The sequence below is a fragment of the Lycorma delicatula genome, chromosome 1 (genome assembly GCF_047948215.1).
Source record: "Lycorma delicatula isolate Av1 chromosome 1, ASM4794821v1, whole genome shotgun sequence".
Lineage (NCBI taxonomy): Eukaryota > Metazoa > Arthropoda > Insecta > Hemiptera > Fulgoridae > Lycorma > Lycorma delicatula.
Window position 1 is genome coordinate 191,060,977 of NC_134455.1, and position 18,464 is coordinate 191,079,440.

Here is an 18,464-nt window from a genome sequence, read left to right on the forward strand (position 1 = left end):
AATACCGAAATTTTCCATTCACTAAGCTAACATTTTTTTAGAAGCAGGCAATAAAAGCAACATAAGGTTTGAATACTTCTTAATACTGATGATCTTACATTAAATTAAAAAAAAATAATAATAAAAATTCATCTAAAACATTGAATCAGATGACAAAAAAAGAAATCCCTTCTCACTATTCTTCCATTACTCCAGAGAACATACTATTCATATACATAAAAATCAGAATTTCTCCAACCATGAATGAAAACATAATTTATTGCAATATTTAAAGTGTTAACTGATGGGACAAAGTTCATATGAAACATGCTAATAGAATAAAATGTATTTTAAACATTTCTAATTCCTTAATTCGGTCGAGTTCATTAATGGGCAAAATCAGACCATGGGAGTGGAAATGGGAGGGCTTTTTCAAAAAAACAAAACATCGCTATAACTTTTCTATTAAGTAAAATAACGAATTTGTTTAAAGTTCCTACTATTCTTTGGATAAGGGTCTAAAACTTATGTAAGTAAAGTTTTTTGATATCAACAATCATTGGCCCAGGGGGTAAAAAAAATGGGGTTTCAAAGACAAAAAAAAAATCATACCTCCCTTAATAGGCACAATATTGAATCAATTTAAAGTGGTCATTAGTTCTCTAAACATTACCTAAAACTTTTGTCTGAAACAATTTTTGATATGACCAACCCTTACGGCAAGGGATGACAAAAAATGTTGCTGGAATTGTAAGAAGATGGGTCTTGTCGTATGCAAAACATGTGAAACGTTTTTCACATACAACCATTGTTGTATTGAGTAAATTTGAAGTTTTTCTTAACTTTAAGGTGGAAATCCTTTTTATACCCTACTTAGCAACAGTGAAATCTACCTCCGCATTCCGGCGTGCCAAAAGGGATTTTTTTTTTTAATTTCTTTGGGTCTGCTGAATTATAAAAAGGATTTTGAATGACAGGACATTACTTCAAAGTTCAATTAGTATTCATTCTTATATGTAAATAATGAATGTTTCAAAATACATTACATCGCTGAAAACTTTTCAACACAATGTTCCAGGACAACCGATAGAAACTTTATATGTTAAGTAGCTTTTTCTGGTACAAATTATTCTGTTTGATTCAAAATTGGAGTAAACACTTCAAGATCCATGCAGAATTTTATCTAATTAATAGCTATTAATTACATCACACCAAATACAATAAAAGAAACTTAAATAAAGAAAATAAATTCAAATATTACACACCTCTGGGAGTTATAATCACAACTGTCTAAAGGAGAACCATCAGGTATGTCATCTAATGAAAGTCCTTTTCTATAAGCTTTATACACAAACCTTGACAACCAACTAAAAGTAACAAACGAAAGCAGGCTCGCTTCATCTACACCCAAACGTTCTTTTTCCCTGGAACACATCATGAAATGAAACTAATATATTAACAGTAAAATTTAACTAATCAGATAAAAATAATTTGAAAAAATCTATTACAAATGAGTAACCATAATTTATACATTCATAAATTAATAGATGCAATAAACTACTAATCCATCATAAGAGTGATAAAATTAAGCTATATAAATTTAGGAAAAAACTCTATTATCATATCTTAATAATTAATGGAAGAATTTATTTCAGTGAATAGTTTTTAATAAAATATTATGCAATCCCTTAACAACCAATGTTATCACTTACTTGGCAATAAAATTTTATTTAACCAAGATTTATTTTAATATCAGTGTACACAGAAATACTCAGTAAAATGCAAATATTCAATAAAATAAATTAGATAAATCTCAATTTTACCTCTTCTTTAAAAATGAATCGTTTTTCAGTGCACAGACTACATATAATTATCTATCTGGATTGTACATAGGTATGTTACAATATGTATTATGTTTTACAAAATATTAATAACTAAAATTTAAGCAATAAAACTTTCACAAAAACGCCAGTATATAGAATTATTTTTCAAATAAGTTATAATAAATAACCGGCCAACATACATAGCTGATACATTTCTAATCAATAAATTAATTAACAATAAAAAACAAAATATAATTGAATTTCTAATTTTTTTAGAAGATATATGTAACAAACACTAAATTTTACTGATTAAAACACCCATATTTATACCTGTAATCATTGAAAGGTGAAATTATTATTTCAAGTGCAAATTTTATAAGAAAATGACTCAACTGCAACACTAAAAAATTATTTAATCTATCATACTTGGCAAGTACAGTAATAATTTCAAGTTCACAATATAGTTTCACTAAGTGATAAAAATTCAGCGAATTTAATTAAGTAGAACTTACTAAACTGAGCTACTTGGGTTTGGTTTAACTCAGGTAAAAGAACCCTGAATTATAAAACCCCAATATTTTATAATAAAACAAAGAAACAACTGTTCAAATTAATGGGTGAAACACAGAAATAAGCTAATTTTGGAAATTTTTGATAAAGCAATATTAAAATTTATAAAGTTAGATTAGCCTAAACGTCTTATAGTTAATTATAACAAAATGATTATGTGAATCTCAATGTAACTGTAGTTAAATAGTATAAAACATATTCAAATGCTTTATATTATTATGCTTTAATTAATGATTTATATTATTAAACTTTAATTAATGATTTATATTATTAAACTTTAATTAATGCTTTATATTATTATATATGGTCAAGATATTATTAATCTTTTACCAAGTTCACTTCTTGAAAATAAAGTCTGCAAATAAATCTAACATTTTTCCCCAACTTTGAGTGAACCGATTTAGCATGATCAAAGTTGCTTAACATAACTAAATCAACTAATGTGTCTCATCAAAGCTTTGTTCCAAGTAGAACATTAAACAAATAATGTATACATATACATGACAAAGGGCAGATAATCCAGATGAAGTACCATTTGTTCTGTTTATGCTGCGCTAGAGAGAAATACTCTGAAAAAGGGTTGTGCTTTTATATTGCATGCTTACAATTAGTTTATCCATTGTTATTATACACCACACATTACAAAAATTGTCACAAAAATAATCTTTGTTTGTCGTCTAAAGTTGATTTATACCCAATAATAAAGCAGATTTATTGTTTTGTTTTTTTTTTTAATTAGTGACTAAAAAAATTATAGTTTACAAAACAGTACTGAAAGATACTATATAAAAGAATTCTTTAATCATATCTCTATCAAAGATACTCTGTATCAGTGTTGCTAGAATCATAAGCAATTATAGTTCACAAAATTGCCAGTTTACATTACCCCCAACTAACACTTTTCAAAACTTCTTTCCCCACTGGTGTAAAATTATCATAAAATTCACATATATAAAAAAAGCATATTAAGTAAAAAATAGTTTAAAAAATAATCAAATTGGTGTTGACATAATTCATCACTTTTCTATTACTTACTGTGGAAGAAAACGTTTAGTTCACTTTTCTATTACTGCTGTGACAAATAATATGTTTTAAATTTTATTAATGCATAATCATAACAATTCACCTTACATTAGCAATACCAATAACATTGGCAATATTATTACCTAAATTTTTCTCTTAATTCATCAATGAAGATACTTTTTTAAATTTATATTTCAAAAATTTTTGTTTAATTAAAATTATTTATTTCTATGATTTTAAATTTGTTTTCTACATTAGATACAGAGTGTTCACTTTTCCATGCCTGTACGCATTGAAAATTTACTTGAAATTTGAAAATTTATTGTTGCCACTTTTATAGTTATTAAAATGCACTGTAAAACTAATAATGATTTGGTGGTTTTATATACAGTAAATATTTTTTGTTGCAATCATTACATTTTATTTTATACTGTTTATTTGAAAACTGTTTGATATTACATGTTTTAATGATTAATTAAGGTATACCCTACTGCATAATCCACTTCTATTAAAAATATTAGTAATATTAACTGTTTTATTTAGAATTAAATTTATATTTAATGTATTTTGCAAATTACAATCAGATTGCAGATTACTTGTTAAAGATTATTATGTAGATTTAATACGTAGATGTTCATTTTCTTTTTATTTGTAAATATTCTAGTAAACTACTGTTGTATCCGATACGGGTTATGATATGTTTAATGTAACCTACTTCCTTTTCTAAGTTATTTTCATTATTGTTAAATAACTGCTCTGTGAATCATACGTTTTTGTTTATTTTGTATATCCAAGAACAGTTTGATGTCACATGAATTATTATTATAGTTACATTTTCCATGTGTACAAGTTACAATTTTATTACTGTTTGCAATTTCAGTTACAAACAATGAAAAAAGAAGAAAAAGGATTCTTATTAATTGGAAAATTATTATGTCTAAATTAATTAGTTATGTGATTTTTCTGTTCTTATATTAATTTAAGTTTGTTGTTAAAAAGTGAAGTGTTTTATATATATGTTCAATTTTTGTTTTCACAACAAATGACCAGTATATAATCAACAAAAAGTACCCATAATAAAATTATTTGTGTGAATGATTTTACATACAATAGTGTTTTTAAAAACTGATAAATCTCAAATAATAAAGCAAATAATGGGGACTTCAAAGCTAGACCCTAAATTTGATAATAAAGCAAAAATAAAAATGAATAAAATAAATATAAAAATAATATAAATAATAATATATAATATAATAATAATATAAATATATAATAATAATATAAATAATATATTATTTACCCACATACATATTCTGAATATAATAATGTAATGTAAATTTTACTCACATTATTTGTTATATTTTTCAGTAGACTAATTTAATAGTACATAGAACACCTTAATATGGACTGCATGTTTCCTTGAAAAACCAATTATGTTTTATTGTTTCTTGAAATGGAGATATTCTGTTACTTCTACTTTGTTTAGCTTTGGGTTTGCATAAGTATGTGGGAGGTGTGCATGTGTGCTGGTGTAAGATTATCATTCTTGCTATATCCTTTGTATTTTAGATACTTATATCTATTTTTGTTTATTTGTTTAGTATTATTATTATTATTAGTAATTTTAATATCTTATGATGTAGTAGTTTTCTCAGTCTATTTTTTTAGTATTCAATTTTAACCAACTTCAAAAAAGGAGACTATCAACTTGACTACTTTTTTTTTAATGTATGTAACATACAATATCTCTGATGTTAGTAAACCGATTTTGATTATTTTATTTTTAATTGAAAGAGTATACTTTCAGAATGGTTCTATACAAATTTTAACCAAAACCTTAGGACCTAAAAGAAAGACCTTTAGACCTTAGGTAAAATACCAAAAAACTAAACCGACTCAACACCCTTAGCCACTGACCGCTCACCCCAGTACCATGTTGCTCAGTCCCTGTATGATAGGGATATTAATAACAGTCTACATTATCGTTGTTTAGTCTCTATGGAAATATTCATGCATTTCTTTCTTAAACAATCATTCCTTTTTTTTTCTTTGCTACTTTTCTTTAAACTCCATACAAGTATTTAAACCTACATTTAATACTTACATAAAATGATCAAAAAGTGAAGTATCCATAATCGCAAAATTATAATATAAATATTTATATTGTGGAATAATAAATTCTAATTTTGCAATAAAAATCCAATTATGCAGTATTAAATACGTAATCATATAACAAGCTTCCAACTGACATCACCCAGTATGAAGCAAGTTAAATATTATAATTTTACAATAAATAATATTCTATAGTTATTATAAACACTATATTTAACTAGGTATTCTCACAAGCCTTGTCCAAATGTCTACTCACAATAATGAAACGTATAAATAAATTGGGTAAATTATGCAACCTCATCATTTCTGTCAAAGCTTTCTCATCATGTAGTCTATTTAATACCTTACTTGGATCCAAATCAGACAAGGCGATGCCCTCTACCTTGACTAAGAGCAACATAAATCTGCCCCTTGGCAAAATTTTTTGTGAACAGGTCTGTCACTACCCTGTCAATAGTTGTACCCTGAAGTTTGTAAACAGTTACAACCCAGCTTAATACTAGGGGTAGCATCCTGCACTCGACATCTCCATATCCCTTTGTCATTTGGAGTGTTGTACAAATTGGTGAAATGGCTATGCAACCATCAAAATCTTTCATTCTAAGACCAATAGTCTTAGATAGTCAATTAGTCTATCAAATTTTATGAGTACAGCTTTCGGTAATTCTCCTTCCTCTTATATCAAGCCAAGGCAATGAGAATGTTGCTCTAGTGTTTTGTTTGACAAATGTTTGAGTGTTAAACTGACACAATAAGCATGCTCTCTAGACTTTTATTCGGTAAGAAATAACTGTTGTATGTTCTCATTTAAGAGAGTCTACATTCTCGTTGTTGAGAAGTTTCTGCAGAAATATTCATGGCATTTCTTTCTCTATTTTTCCTTAAACTATCAATCCTTTCTTGGCAACTTTCCTTTAAACATTACTATCTCATTTGAGCAGCACATTTAGTAGGCCTACCCAAATTTTAATTATATAATAATAATATATATATTATTATATTACACACACACGCGTGCACCCACCCACACTTACACCCACCCACATGCGCGCATACATATGCACACATACACATACATATATATATATAAAAATTAATATGTAATCAAAACAATTCACCTTACATTACCAATACATTATTACCTAAATTTTATATAAAATTATAAGTAAAGATGGGTAGGTTTATATTAAATATTTATAATTAATATAAAATATATTTAATATTTGTATACTAAAAATATAAATAAAAAACATATATATAAAGTTACACAAAAAAACCTAAGATCTATAAATCCTACAAATCCTAATTCAAATAATGCAAAATTGGTAATATAAGTTTTACTACAATAAAATGAGATCTAAAAAAAATATAATACAACAATAAATGCAACACACAAAAAAATGATATAAGAAAAGTTTATAGATGCTTTGTGGTATGTATATTATCACCAAGTATATAAGCCTTACTGAACTCAAGATGAGGTATGATCATGAAATGCTCTCTCTTATATGTTCTTGAGATCCCATCTTACATGTGGGAATCCCATTTAGCTGCTTTAGCTGCCTAGCAGTCAGTTGAGGTACTAACTTTATGTTTAATTTGTGTTGGATGGCAACGACTTCAAAAATAGTTATTTGTTGTAAATACTTTCACTTCAGTTAATAAATAAAAGTATAATTATTTTTAACTTTTTAATACTACTATTTTTTTAAGTCAGTTTTTATTTTTTATTTTTACAAATTATTTTATATTAATTTAATTGTTTGATTTTAACATTTTATCTGTTATTAAGTACATCTAATCCTATGTTTGATTTGTAACTATAAACATAACATTATTTTATTGCTGTTCCTTAAATCTAATGTTATAATGCTACATTATTTAATAAATTTTAAAAATATAAATAAATTAAATAAATTTAAGAAACAGTACATCATAAAGTCTACAAAAACAATGATACAAATTTATATCCAGAAAAGAATGCAGTCCACAGGTAGAGGTCCTGAGAAATAAAATTAAACTAGTCAATCGTAAATACATCAACTCGCATGAATAAAGTATATATTAAGTAACTATTTGTGAGTAAATGGAAACACAAGTCGATTAACAAATATTTAACAGATTCTATTCAGATCAGAACATAATTATGCATGACGTATATCTCATCAGAAATCACCACTTCACATGAAAGATTGTTTTTCTGTTCTATTCTTTAAAAAACATACTTCTGTTATAGACAGACATGAATCATTAGGTAAAGTTTACCACAGGTAGAGGTCCTGAGAAATAAAATTAAACTAGTCAATCGTAAATACATCAACTCGCATGAATAAAGTATATATTAAGTAACTATTTGTGAGTAAATGGAAACACAAGTCGATTAACAAATATTTAACAGATTCTATTCAGATCAGAACATAATTATGCATGACGTATATCTCATCAGAAATCACCACTTCACATGAAAGATTGTTTTTCTGTTCTATTCTTTAAAAAACATACTTCTGTTATAGACAGACATGAATCATTAGGTAAAGTTTGAGGATTAATTTGCATGCTATTGTAGCATGCAAATTAATCCAAATATGGGAAAGTTTTTGTTTATTTTTATAATGTGGCTATACCTGCTTGACCATACCCATTATTTAAGTTGTCTGTGTAATGTGAGGTAATTGTTCTTTTGTTATCAACAATTTTCATGTTATAAATGGTGTTTTGGGAAAGTTTATTTCATTTTTTATTACAAAAGCATATTTTCATATTTTTTGTTCTGTGTTTCTTAATATATAATACTGAACATATCTCAAAAAAAGTGTTAGAAAACTGTTTCTCTTTCTGAGCATACCAGTATGACAACAAATAGCTTCAGAATGTGATATTGGACTACGGACAGTAAATGCTATTTTAAAAAATTTAAATATACTGGTTCCTTTTCACCTAAAAGGAAAGACAAATGTGGCCGTCAAAGAAAATCTATTCCAATTGGTTTTGGTTTTTAGTGTGAAAAAGTAAACTTCATCCAAAATTATCTGCTGTGGACTTAAATTGAGAATTAGCAGCCAGTAGAACAGATTTACACATGACAATTCTTAGATTTCAACTTCTTGCATCTGACAGAAGGTTTGTTGGTCAGCTGAAAAAGCAACTTTTAACACCAGAAATGTGAAAAAAGGCTCTTGTGAGCCAAAGCACATGCTAATTGAACTAAAGAAGATTAGAAAAATGACATTTTCAGACAAGACACATATTCATGTTCAGTAGCAGTTTCATAAGTTAGAAAAACATAAGATGAAAATACATCATCGACTCATATCCAACAATCGGTTAAATATCTCCAAAAGAATATGTTTTGTGGTTACTTTACAATTGAAGCACCTTGTTCATTACTTCCGGTAGATATGTTGAAAAGAGATAGATATATCAAGTTTCTGAAGGAAAGGGTAGTGACACAACTTCAAAACAAATTCCCAAAGGTAATAGATTGTTCCAACAAGAACTGGCTCCATGCCATACTACCAGAAATGTGAAGAAATCTTTTGAAGAACAAAACAATAAGGGGCTCTCATGGCCAGGTAACTTCCCAGACTTAAACCCAATTGAAAATCTTTGGGCAACATTCAAAAAACGACTCTCACAAATGAATTTTACCATAAAAATTGACCTCATTAAAGCAATAATATCTGTATGGTTTCAAGATGAAGAAATCAACAAAAAATGTGTAGTACATTTGTTGAGTCTATGCCAAATCGTGTTTGTGAAGTGATTAAGAATAAAGGAGGGCATATTAATTACTGAATATTCACAAATTGTAAATGTATGATTTTTTTAATAATTTATTAAATAACACCTGTGTTCAGATTATTTTTCACACTACTGTAGATATATTATCTCTAAAAACCATTTAAGCAAAGATAGAGAATCCTGATACTAGTTACAGTACATTAAAAACAACTAACACGCAAGAGAATAAGTTGAATACAAAAATTCCTTTTTTTTAATAGAACGTAAATATTAATGATACAACTTGATAATGTTCAAACAACTGTTTAATCTCACCAACTGAAAACCTCGGTGAGTAAGGGCCTGGAGTCCGTACAGAGACTGCGCATCCGCTCTGTGTCAAGACATATGGCGGTTCCACCGGAGTACCGGAATGAACCTCCAGGGTTGGTAGCCCTGGAGTGGGGGTGCACCCTGGCGGCTAGCCTTACTACAGAAGGGATAAACCGTTGATGCAAGCTGAACAACCAAACATGGCAGAGGGTTCACGTAAACACCCTCGTTTGGAACCAGCCGTTTCACCTGAGGTGAAACGGAGGAAGAGTGCAGAATCAAGAAGGATTGAGGCTAGAAAAAGCTTGTTTTAAGAGTAGTAATGTACCGAAACCCAAATATTTGGTCATTACAAAGGAGGATGGAAATTTCTCGAGGGTGAGTCCTTTTCTCATTGCTCGGGAAATAACCAAATGCGCTGCAGGCCCTGTTAAAGAAATAAGGAAGACCTTCACGGGACTTCATGTTGAGACTGCAAATGATGCCCAGTCTCAAAAGATGCTAGGGCTTAAAAAGATTGGAGAACTGGCTGTACGTGTCGATCCCCACGGTACGCTCAACACCTCAAGGGGTGTGGTCGTCTGTAGGGATTTTCTAAATTGCTCGGAGCAAGAAATTGTTGAGGAGTTGTCATCACAAGGAGTAATATAGTGTCGCCGATTGAACATGAGGAGGAATGGTGAAGTCCTACCTTCAGCCTCCCATGTTCTCACATTTAACCGGCCTACCTTGCCGGAAAGATAAGAGCGGGGATACATCGATTGGATGTGCGGACATTAATCCTCCAGCCAATGCGATGCTTCAAGTGCCAACCCTTTGGCCACACCGCTATCAAATGTGAGAGAACGCAAATATGCGTGTGCGGCAAAGAGGTGCATGAGGGAGAGCCGTGTAAAGAGCCCCCTACATGCATCAATTGCAAGGGACAGCATTCATGTAGATCCAGGAATTGTCCTGTCTACAAAGTCGAAGTAGCTGTGCAGGAAGTTAAAACCCTGCAGAAAGTCAGCTACATCGAAGCAAAGAGGATTGTTAACGCCCGCAAGCATAGAGCAACAACAACTTATGCTCAGGCTGCGGCTGCTGTTACTGCTTCTACTCCAACTGCTGTAGATGAGACTCAAATTATAAGCAAACTTGCGCCTACTTTGGCTAGCATGATTGAAAGGATCATCGAAAACAAGATGAAACCTTTCAGCAGTAAAGAATTTGTTAAGCCAAAGATAGTGGTACAGCCTGCTGAAGTTGCTCCTGTAGAAAAGAAAACGGATGCCAAACCAGAATGTCAAGTCCGTCTCAGCGAGATCCTTCATGATAAGAAGAAAGAGTGCGTTATAGAGGCTGCCAAGCCTCCCGCAACTGAGACGGCCTCTAAACCACAGAGGCTAAAAAAAATCACACAGGGGGGCGAGTGTCCCCCCCTTCCACAGGCGGTGACCGGTGCTACCCTCGTGTCGGGGGGCGGCCAAGTTGCCGCCTCTCAATCGGCACCTGCAACTGGCGCCAATCCATGCCCGTCGTCGTCGGCGGCTTCTGTTGTCTTCGATTCGGAAACGGGAAGCTATACGGGCGACGACGTTATCTGCGAGCACGAAGCTGTTCGCAGTATGGAAAAAAAGAGAAAAAAAGGTTGGCCGAAAGGAAAACCTAGGCTGTAATGTGTTTTAATTTAATTTGATTTAATTTAATTTAAAATCAGCGAGTCGATAGTACAATGGAACATCAATGGATGTCTTTCAAACATCCATGAGCTCCAACGCTTGGTACATGATGTAGACCCGATTTGTATATGTCTGCAAGAAACGCATTTCAGCCGAAATTAAAATTTTAAATTAAAAGGATACGATATATTTCGGCGAGATCAACCGCCAAATGTAAGAGTTAGAGGTGGAGTAGCCATATTAACATTGACCAGAGCTACCACCGAAGCTGTTGATCTAAATACAAACCTACAAGCGGTCGCCGTTAGAATGAAGCGTCCGCTTCAGGTCACTGTCTGCAGTATATACTTACCGAATTTTGATGGAAGGAGGATGACATAGCGCGATTAATATCTGAGCTTCCCCCACCTGTCTTATTGGTGGGTGATTTTAATGCTCATAATTCTCTTTGGGGATCGGATCGAGTAGATCCCCGTGGAAGAAAACTGGAAAGGTTCCTGATGAATTCTGAACTTATTATTTTAAACGACGGATCAGAAACCTTTTTCAATGCCAGAGATAGATCGACGTCCTGTATAGATGTTGCGGATCGATAGTACCGAGGTACAGCTTCCATGTCTTAGTCGATTTGCATGGAAGCGATCATTTCCCGGTGCAAATTGTAACTGATGTTACAAGAAAAACATATCCCATCTCTAAAAGATGGTTGTTTGAAAAGGCAGATTGGACGAGCTTCACGGCTAGAACAATACTCCCTGAAACAACTGGAGTTATCGGGGACGATGTCGACGCTATAACAAATACGATACTTGAGTCGGCATCGCGATACATTCCCAAAACATCTGGGAAGCTTACCAAGAAACCTGTTCCATGGTGGAATGAAATTAGTGAAGCTATTAAAAGAAAGAAAAGTCCGTATAACGCCTTTAAAAAAAGTCCAACCACAGAGAATCTTATTGCCTTTAAAAAATACAGGGCGTATGCAAAACGTCTTATGATAGATTCAAAGAAACGATCCTGGCATCAATATGTGTCATCCATTGACAGAACTACTACTGCAGCAGACGTTTGGAGGAAAATGAAGGCGATTTGTGGGCGTAAAAACTTTGCTCCCATAACTAGCCTTCGAGATGAAGAAGAAATTAAAGACACTCCAAATGAAATCACAGAGCTATTGTCCAATCACTTCGAGAAGGCCAGCAAAACAGCCAACTACGAAGAAGGTTTTCGGACCAAAAAAGAACAACTTGAAGGTCTACTAAATTTTAGAACTGAGTATAATTACTCATATAATGTACCATTTAAAATGGAAGAATTCGTGAAAGCGTTGGAAAAAGCAGGCAACACAGCTGCTGGTCCGGATGAAATCCATTATAATATGATCAGGCAGCTGAATACCACTGCAAAACGCAGATTATTAGAATTGTATAATCAAATCTGGCGGGATGGAATGTACTCGCAGCAGTGGAAAAAAGCTCATGTTGTTTCAGAATCAAAGAAAAAAAAAAATTTAACAGATCCCAATAGCTGTCGTCCTATCTCCTTGACGAGCACTAGGGAAAAATATTCGAAAAAATGATTAATAATCGACTCGTTTGGGTTTTGGAAAAAGAAAACCTGATATCACCATATCAAGCAGGTTTTCGTCAATACCATTCTACCACTGATCAAATGATTAACTAAGAGAACGTTATATATAACAGCTTTATTACAAGGAAACATTGTGTCAGAGTCTTCTTTGATCTTCAGAAGGCTTTCGATATGACCTGGCGTCATAGTATAATGCTCCAGATACATGAATGGGTCATTCGTGGCAAACTGCCAATCTCATTGAGCAACTATATGAATGACCGTACTTTCCAAGTACGTGTCAACAACGAATATTCATTCATAAAAATCTTGGAAAATGGCATACCACAGGGTTCGCCGTTGAGCGGTACCTTGTTTATGATCGCCATTAATAAATTGATATTAGCCATTCCAGTAGAAATCAGCAAAAGCATCTATGTTGACGATTTGGCAATTGTGTATGCCAGCAACAAAACTGCTATGGTGAAATACAAATTGCAACGAGCGAAACCAATGCTCTAAATGAAGTTGCGAGGAATATGGATTCCAATTTTCACCAGAAAAAACGTGCTGTGTACACTTCTGTAGGAAGAGAATTCCTCATCAAAGTCCTCTGTTGACAATCGGCAATGATCCAATACAATATAAAGACAATGTGAGATTTTTAGGACTAGTATTGGATAAATCCCTTACATGGGGATTACACATACAGGACTTGAGTGTTAGATGCAGAAAAGCCCTAAACATTATCAAATGTTTATCGAATATTAATTGGGGCTCAGATAAAGAGATATTGTTGAGACTGTATAAGGCATTGGTTCAATCGAAACTAGACTACAGATGTATTGTATATTCATCCGCTAGGAAGTCGCATTTAAGACAGTTAGACGTAATTCATAATAGCGGAATTAGATATGTGACAGGCGCTTTCCGCACAAGTCCGGCGACAAATCTAATGTCCAAAGCCGGAATAATGCCACTACATTATAGAAAAGAGATCCTTTTGTTAACATATGCAGCAAACGTATAGGCTTTTCCTGCCCATATAAATAATAAACTTTTCATGAATCATCCAATGGCTGCAGTATATGAACGTCGTGCTACCTATTCCAGACCAGCCGGAATTAGGTACCACGAATTAAGAAGAAAATACGAAATTGCTATTCCAGATACAATAGCAATTTCCACAAGAGAAATACCGCCATGGCTTTTGCCAGCGGTAAATACAAGGTTGGATCTCTCTCAGGGAGAAATAAAAAAGAAGCCAGCAGTGATCATCCAACAGGAATTTTTGGCAACCGTCAGTAGTTACAAAGAACATATTAGAATTTATACTGACGGTTCTAAAACCGAACATGGTGTTGGATGCTCCATATATGTTAATGGAGAAGCCCATTGTTGGAAACTGCCAGATATGGCCAGTGTTTATACGGCAGAACTTACTGCCATTCAGCAAGCTCTTCGCTTCACAGAACATTATTGCGAAGAGAGAGTGCTAATTTGTTCCGATTCTCTAAGTGCACTTGTTGCAATTTGGAACAAAAACATTAAGGATGTCCTAATTTCAAACATCCTGTCTATTTTATACGTTTTAAATCAACGAGGACAGTGATGCGTATTTGTATGGACTCCAGGGCATGCTGGTATTACAGGTAATGAGAGCACAGACAAAGCTGCCAGAAAGGCAACAGTCTGCGATGATTTGGATGCATTTCCTGTAAGAGTGGCAGATGTTAAAAACTGTCTAACTAACGTAGTTAAAAACAAGTGGAATACTGAATGGAGGAGTTTAAATACAAAATTAAACTCAGTTAAAACTTCTCCATATAAATGGAAAAGCGACGTGAAGTTGACTCGCCGAGAACAAGTAGCTGTGACCAGACTTAGAATGGGTCACACGCGATTGATAAATTCATATTTGTTAACTGGCGAAGAGAGACCAATGTGCAGTGTTTGTAATAAAACACTGACAGTCAAGCATCTAATAGAAGAGTGTACCATATATGAGGACCTCAGAAAGAGGTTCCGTCTTAGAAATAATATTATTGCTGATCTGGGTAATGGAAATGAAGAAAAGATAGTTGCATTTTTACCCGCCAGTGGACTTCTTAGAAGTCTATAAAAGTGAAAAATTTGAAGCTGTTATAAAGAGTCTTTAAGAGGTAGTTTCATTTATTTATACAAGGGAATCTCAAAGCGTGGCACGTATAGTGACGGGAGGTAGCCCTCTTGCCTAGGCCACCCTGGCTCGTCTGCATTCAAGAGCAGTGAGTCGGGGTGTAACCGATGATGGCATGGGGGGCCCTCAAGGGTGGACTGAGGGCGCGAGGCTATAGGTAACTGCAATGGATGCCTGTTGCCTGTTTATAAGGAGTCAACTGCCACGGCATCCTAGCGCGACTAATATACTGCTTCACGGCGGTTCTTGTCGCCCCGAGGGTGCTAAATTAACAACTAAACGAGATGGGTATAAGAAAATAAATGGAATGGTATGGTATTGTTTTTATAGTTTTTATTTTTATCTTCTTTCAGAATTTTATCTCAAATTTTAATATCGGGGCCCTTTACACCCCGTAAGTGTTGTGTTTTGTCCTTGTCTTTCGTGTCTTAATGTTTTGTGTAGTTTGTGCTTTTAAATAAAATGTAAGGGCCCTTTACACCCTTACATATGACGATCCTGATGGTGATACTAATTTCTTTCTAAGAACGTGACGAGCGCTAATGACCTTAGTAGTCGATGCCCGTAAAAAAAAATAAAAATAAAATTATTATTTATTTATTTACTGTACCAATTATTTTAAAAATTAAACTAAAAATAATACAGGATTATTGTGAACAACAATAAATATAACAGGATATAAGACAAATATTAAGTTAATTGTACATAAGTAAGTAGAAATGATTTGCCGAATTCAAATTTAAACTTAACAGTTACTGATATGTTTACACTGTAGCATAACTGAAATGTATTAAACAATATGTATCTTCTTAAAATAATGTATAAAAGAACAAAGTTTAATCGTATAATCTCTATGATTAATTGCACATTGGTTGCAAAATTATGACATCTCAAACTCTGTTCAAGTCATATTGTAAATGTTCCAAAATTATTAATGGAAATAAACTCATAGAAAAGGAATATTTAAATAATCTTTAACATTTTTTAAATAATAACAATAAATTAGGCATAGTCTTAATCAGAGAAGATTAGTTCTTATCTACCAGATAAAATAAGAATTACAGCAAACATTTCACAGAAATAACTAATTATATATAACTTATAAACACTATAAATAAACAGATGAAGTGATAAAAAAAAACTGTCTACAAAGTTATGTAAACAAATTATTATCCCAATGAAAAGGGATTTAAACAAACTGCAATTTTTTTTTAAATAGCATGTAATGACAAAGCAAAAACTAAAACAAAATTAGGAAACTAATAAAGCAAATTACTGAATAATGTTTCACCAAAAATATTACAACACATTTTTAAAAATTAATATTAGGGTTTTCCTTTTGGTGAAATTTTACAACACACTTTTAAAAGGACAATTTTCATTTTAGCACCACAGTGAGATATAAAATGAACGAAATTTAATTCTACACTTCAAAATAACAACTGTAACCATTATATTTCAAAGCTTATAAGTTCTAGATGCAGAACTTACTACCTGTCATGCATAAATCTGTTCCACTGGCTGCTTAAATCTTAAACTGACTGGCTTAAATCGAGAATTTAAGTCCATAGCAGATAATTCTGGATCAAGTTTACTTTTTCACACTAACAACCAATCCTGTGTTGAAGTAGTTTTTCTTTTACGGCCACATTTGCCTGTGTTGAGGTGAAAATGAACCAGTTTATTTAATTTTTTTTAAATAGCAGTTACATTCCTAGTCCAACACCACACTGAGAAACTATTTGTGTCATACTGGTATGCTCAGAAAGAGAAACAATTTTTCTAACACTTTTTTGGAGTTATGTTCAATAATATACATTCAAGACACGCAGAACAAAAAATATGAAAACATGATTTTATAATAAAAAATGAAATAAACCTTCACAAACACTATTTATAACATGAAAACTGCTAAACAACCAAAGAGCAATAACCTCACACATTATAGAGACAACTTAAAGAATGGGTATGGTCAAGCAGTATAGCCACAACATAGAAATAGACAAAGCATTTCCTGTATTTGGATTAATTTGCATACTACTGTAGTTACAAAATTACCGTTAATCACATAAAGTAATGATTGGACAATCATTGAGCTTAAATTATGAGAAAAGAAAATGTTAATGTGATAAAATTTTAAATATTTTAAACATACAGTCATTATTTTCACTGTCTTCTAAAAAAATTTGCAATATACCTTACATGGATGTGTAGACATATTTTTTCTTTAATATCTTATTTCATACAAACTCTTGACTGGAGTGTTTGAAATCATTTTACTAAATATAAGAGAACAGAAAAAGAGCTTTCAATTTGGCTGAAAATTTATTTACAATTCAAAAATTAGCACAAGGTCAGAGCTATTATTGAATCAAATATTCACAGAATGCGAGATAAGACTAAAGAAATATCAGAAGGAAAATATCCTTTTTTTAAATACCCTGTATTAATGTAGTAGTACTATATACTAGTACTAAGTAATGTAGTATTCAGTGAGAATTTAATGAATAAATAGTTAGTTACTCTCTATCAAATTGAGCAATGTAACAAATGATTTTTATAATGATATACTGCATTCTACCACATTTGAATTCTACAGAGCCAGGAAATTCAAAATTTATTAAATGCAGCCCGTTAAAAGCACTGAAAAAACAAGCTCCTAAGGTTTCCATACTTTCATGTTCAAGACGGTAAAAATGTTTAGGATTGAAGAAAAAAAAATTAAACTATGGAAGAAAATTTCTGATGGGAAGATCAAAGATTATTCTTTGTGCTTATCCCAAAATCTCCCTCAGATGCAAGAACACAGACGAGCAGAAATCAGACTACCTATTCTTTACCTCAATAAGATCTAAGTTAATCAGGATATTTTTTTTTTTAAGTTACAGGAACAGATTTGGTAGAATTCAATGGGTTAAGTAAATTTAAAAGTCGCTGTGGCAAAATGCAAAATAATATAAAGACAAAATTCATGAATCAGATGTTACTGCTGATGAAAAACATCACTCAGTTATTCACATACTCCTCTACCGATCTGAGTATAATCATACTAAACTCATACAGGTTAACTCATACAGGTAATGAAGTTACTCATACAGGTTTTTGAGTTGAACTCATAAATAAAAACAACACTTTTAAATTAGATAATGTATAGCGAAACAGAAGTAAGCTCACATGAAAAATAAAGAAAAACTGCAAGAAGAAGACTATGAGAAAAAAACATAAAGGGAACAAGAATTTAACTGGAATTTAAAAGAAAATTACAAATGAATGACTAATTACACTGGTGATGATTTGAAGTTTAATATTTGACCTTAACAATGATAGGTATATTTTTAAATGTAATAACACTGTTAATTTTAAAATTTAATATTTAAAATTTTAATTTTTAATTTTTAATTTTAATTTTAAATTGGAAGTTTTACAAATTTACATTGTGGATGATGTATTGGTGATTTATAACGGTTACAAAAAAAATTAACAATTATATAATAT

At 31.8% G+C, this 18,464-nt stretch overlaps 1 protein-coding gene across 13 annotated transcripts in view; it reads right to left on the reverse strand.

The window, feature by feature from the left end:
* The window catches only part of LOC142326451 (ATP-binding cassette sub-family C member 5-like), a 256,658-nt gene that overhangs the window by 188,408 nt on the left and 49,786 nt on the right, over positions 1 to 18,464 (reverse strand). For all 13 annotated transcript variants that reach the window (XM_075369001.1, XM_075369080.1, XM_075369052.1 and 10 more), the window contains exon 4: positions 1,245 to 1,403. In XM_075369001.1, the coding sequence (XP_075225116.1) occupies positions 1,245 to 1,403 (159 nt within the window). The remainder of the gene's footprint in view (positions 1 to 1,244; positions 1,404 to 18,464) is intronic.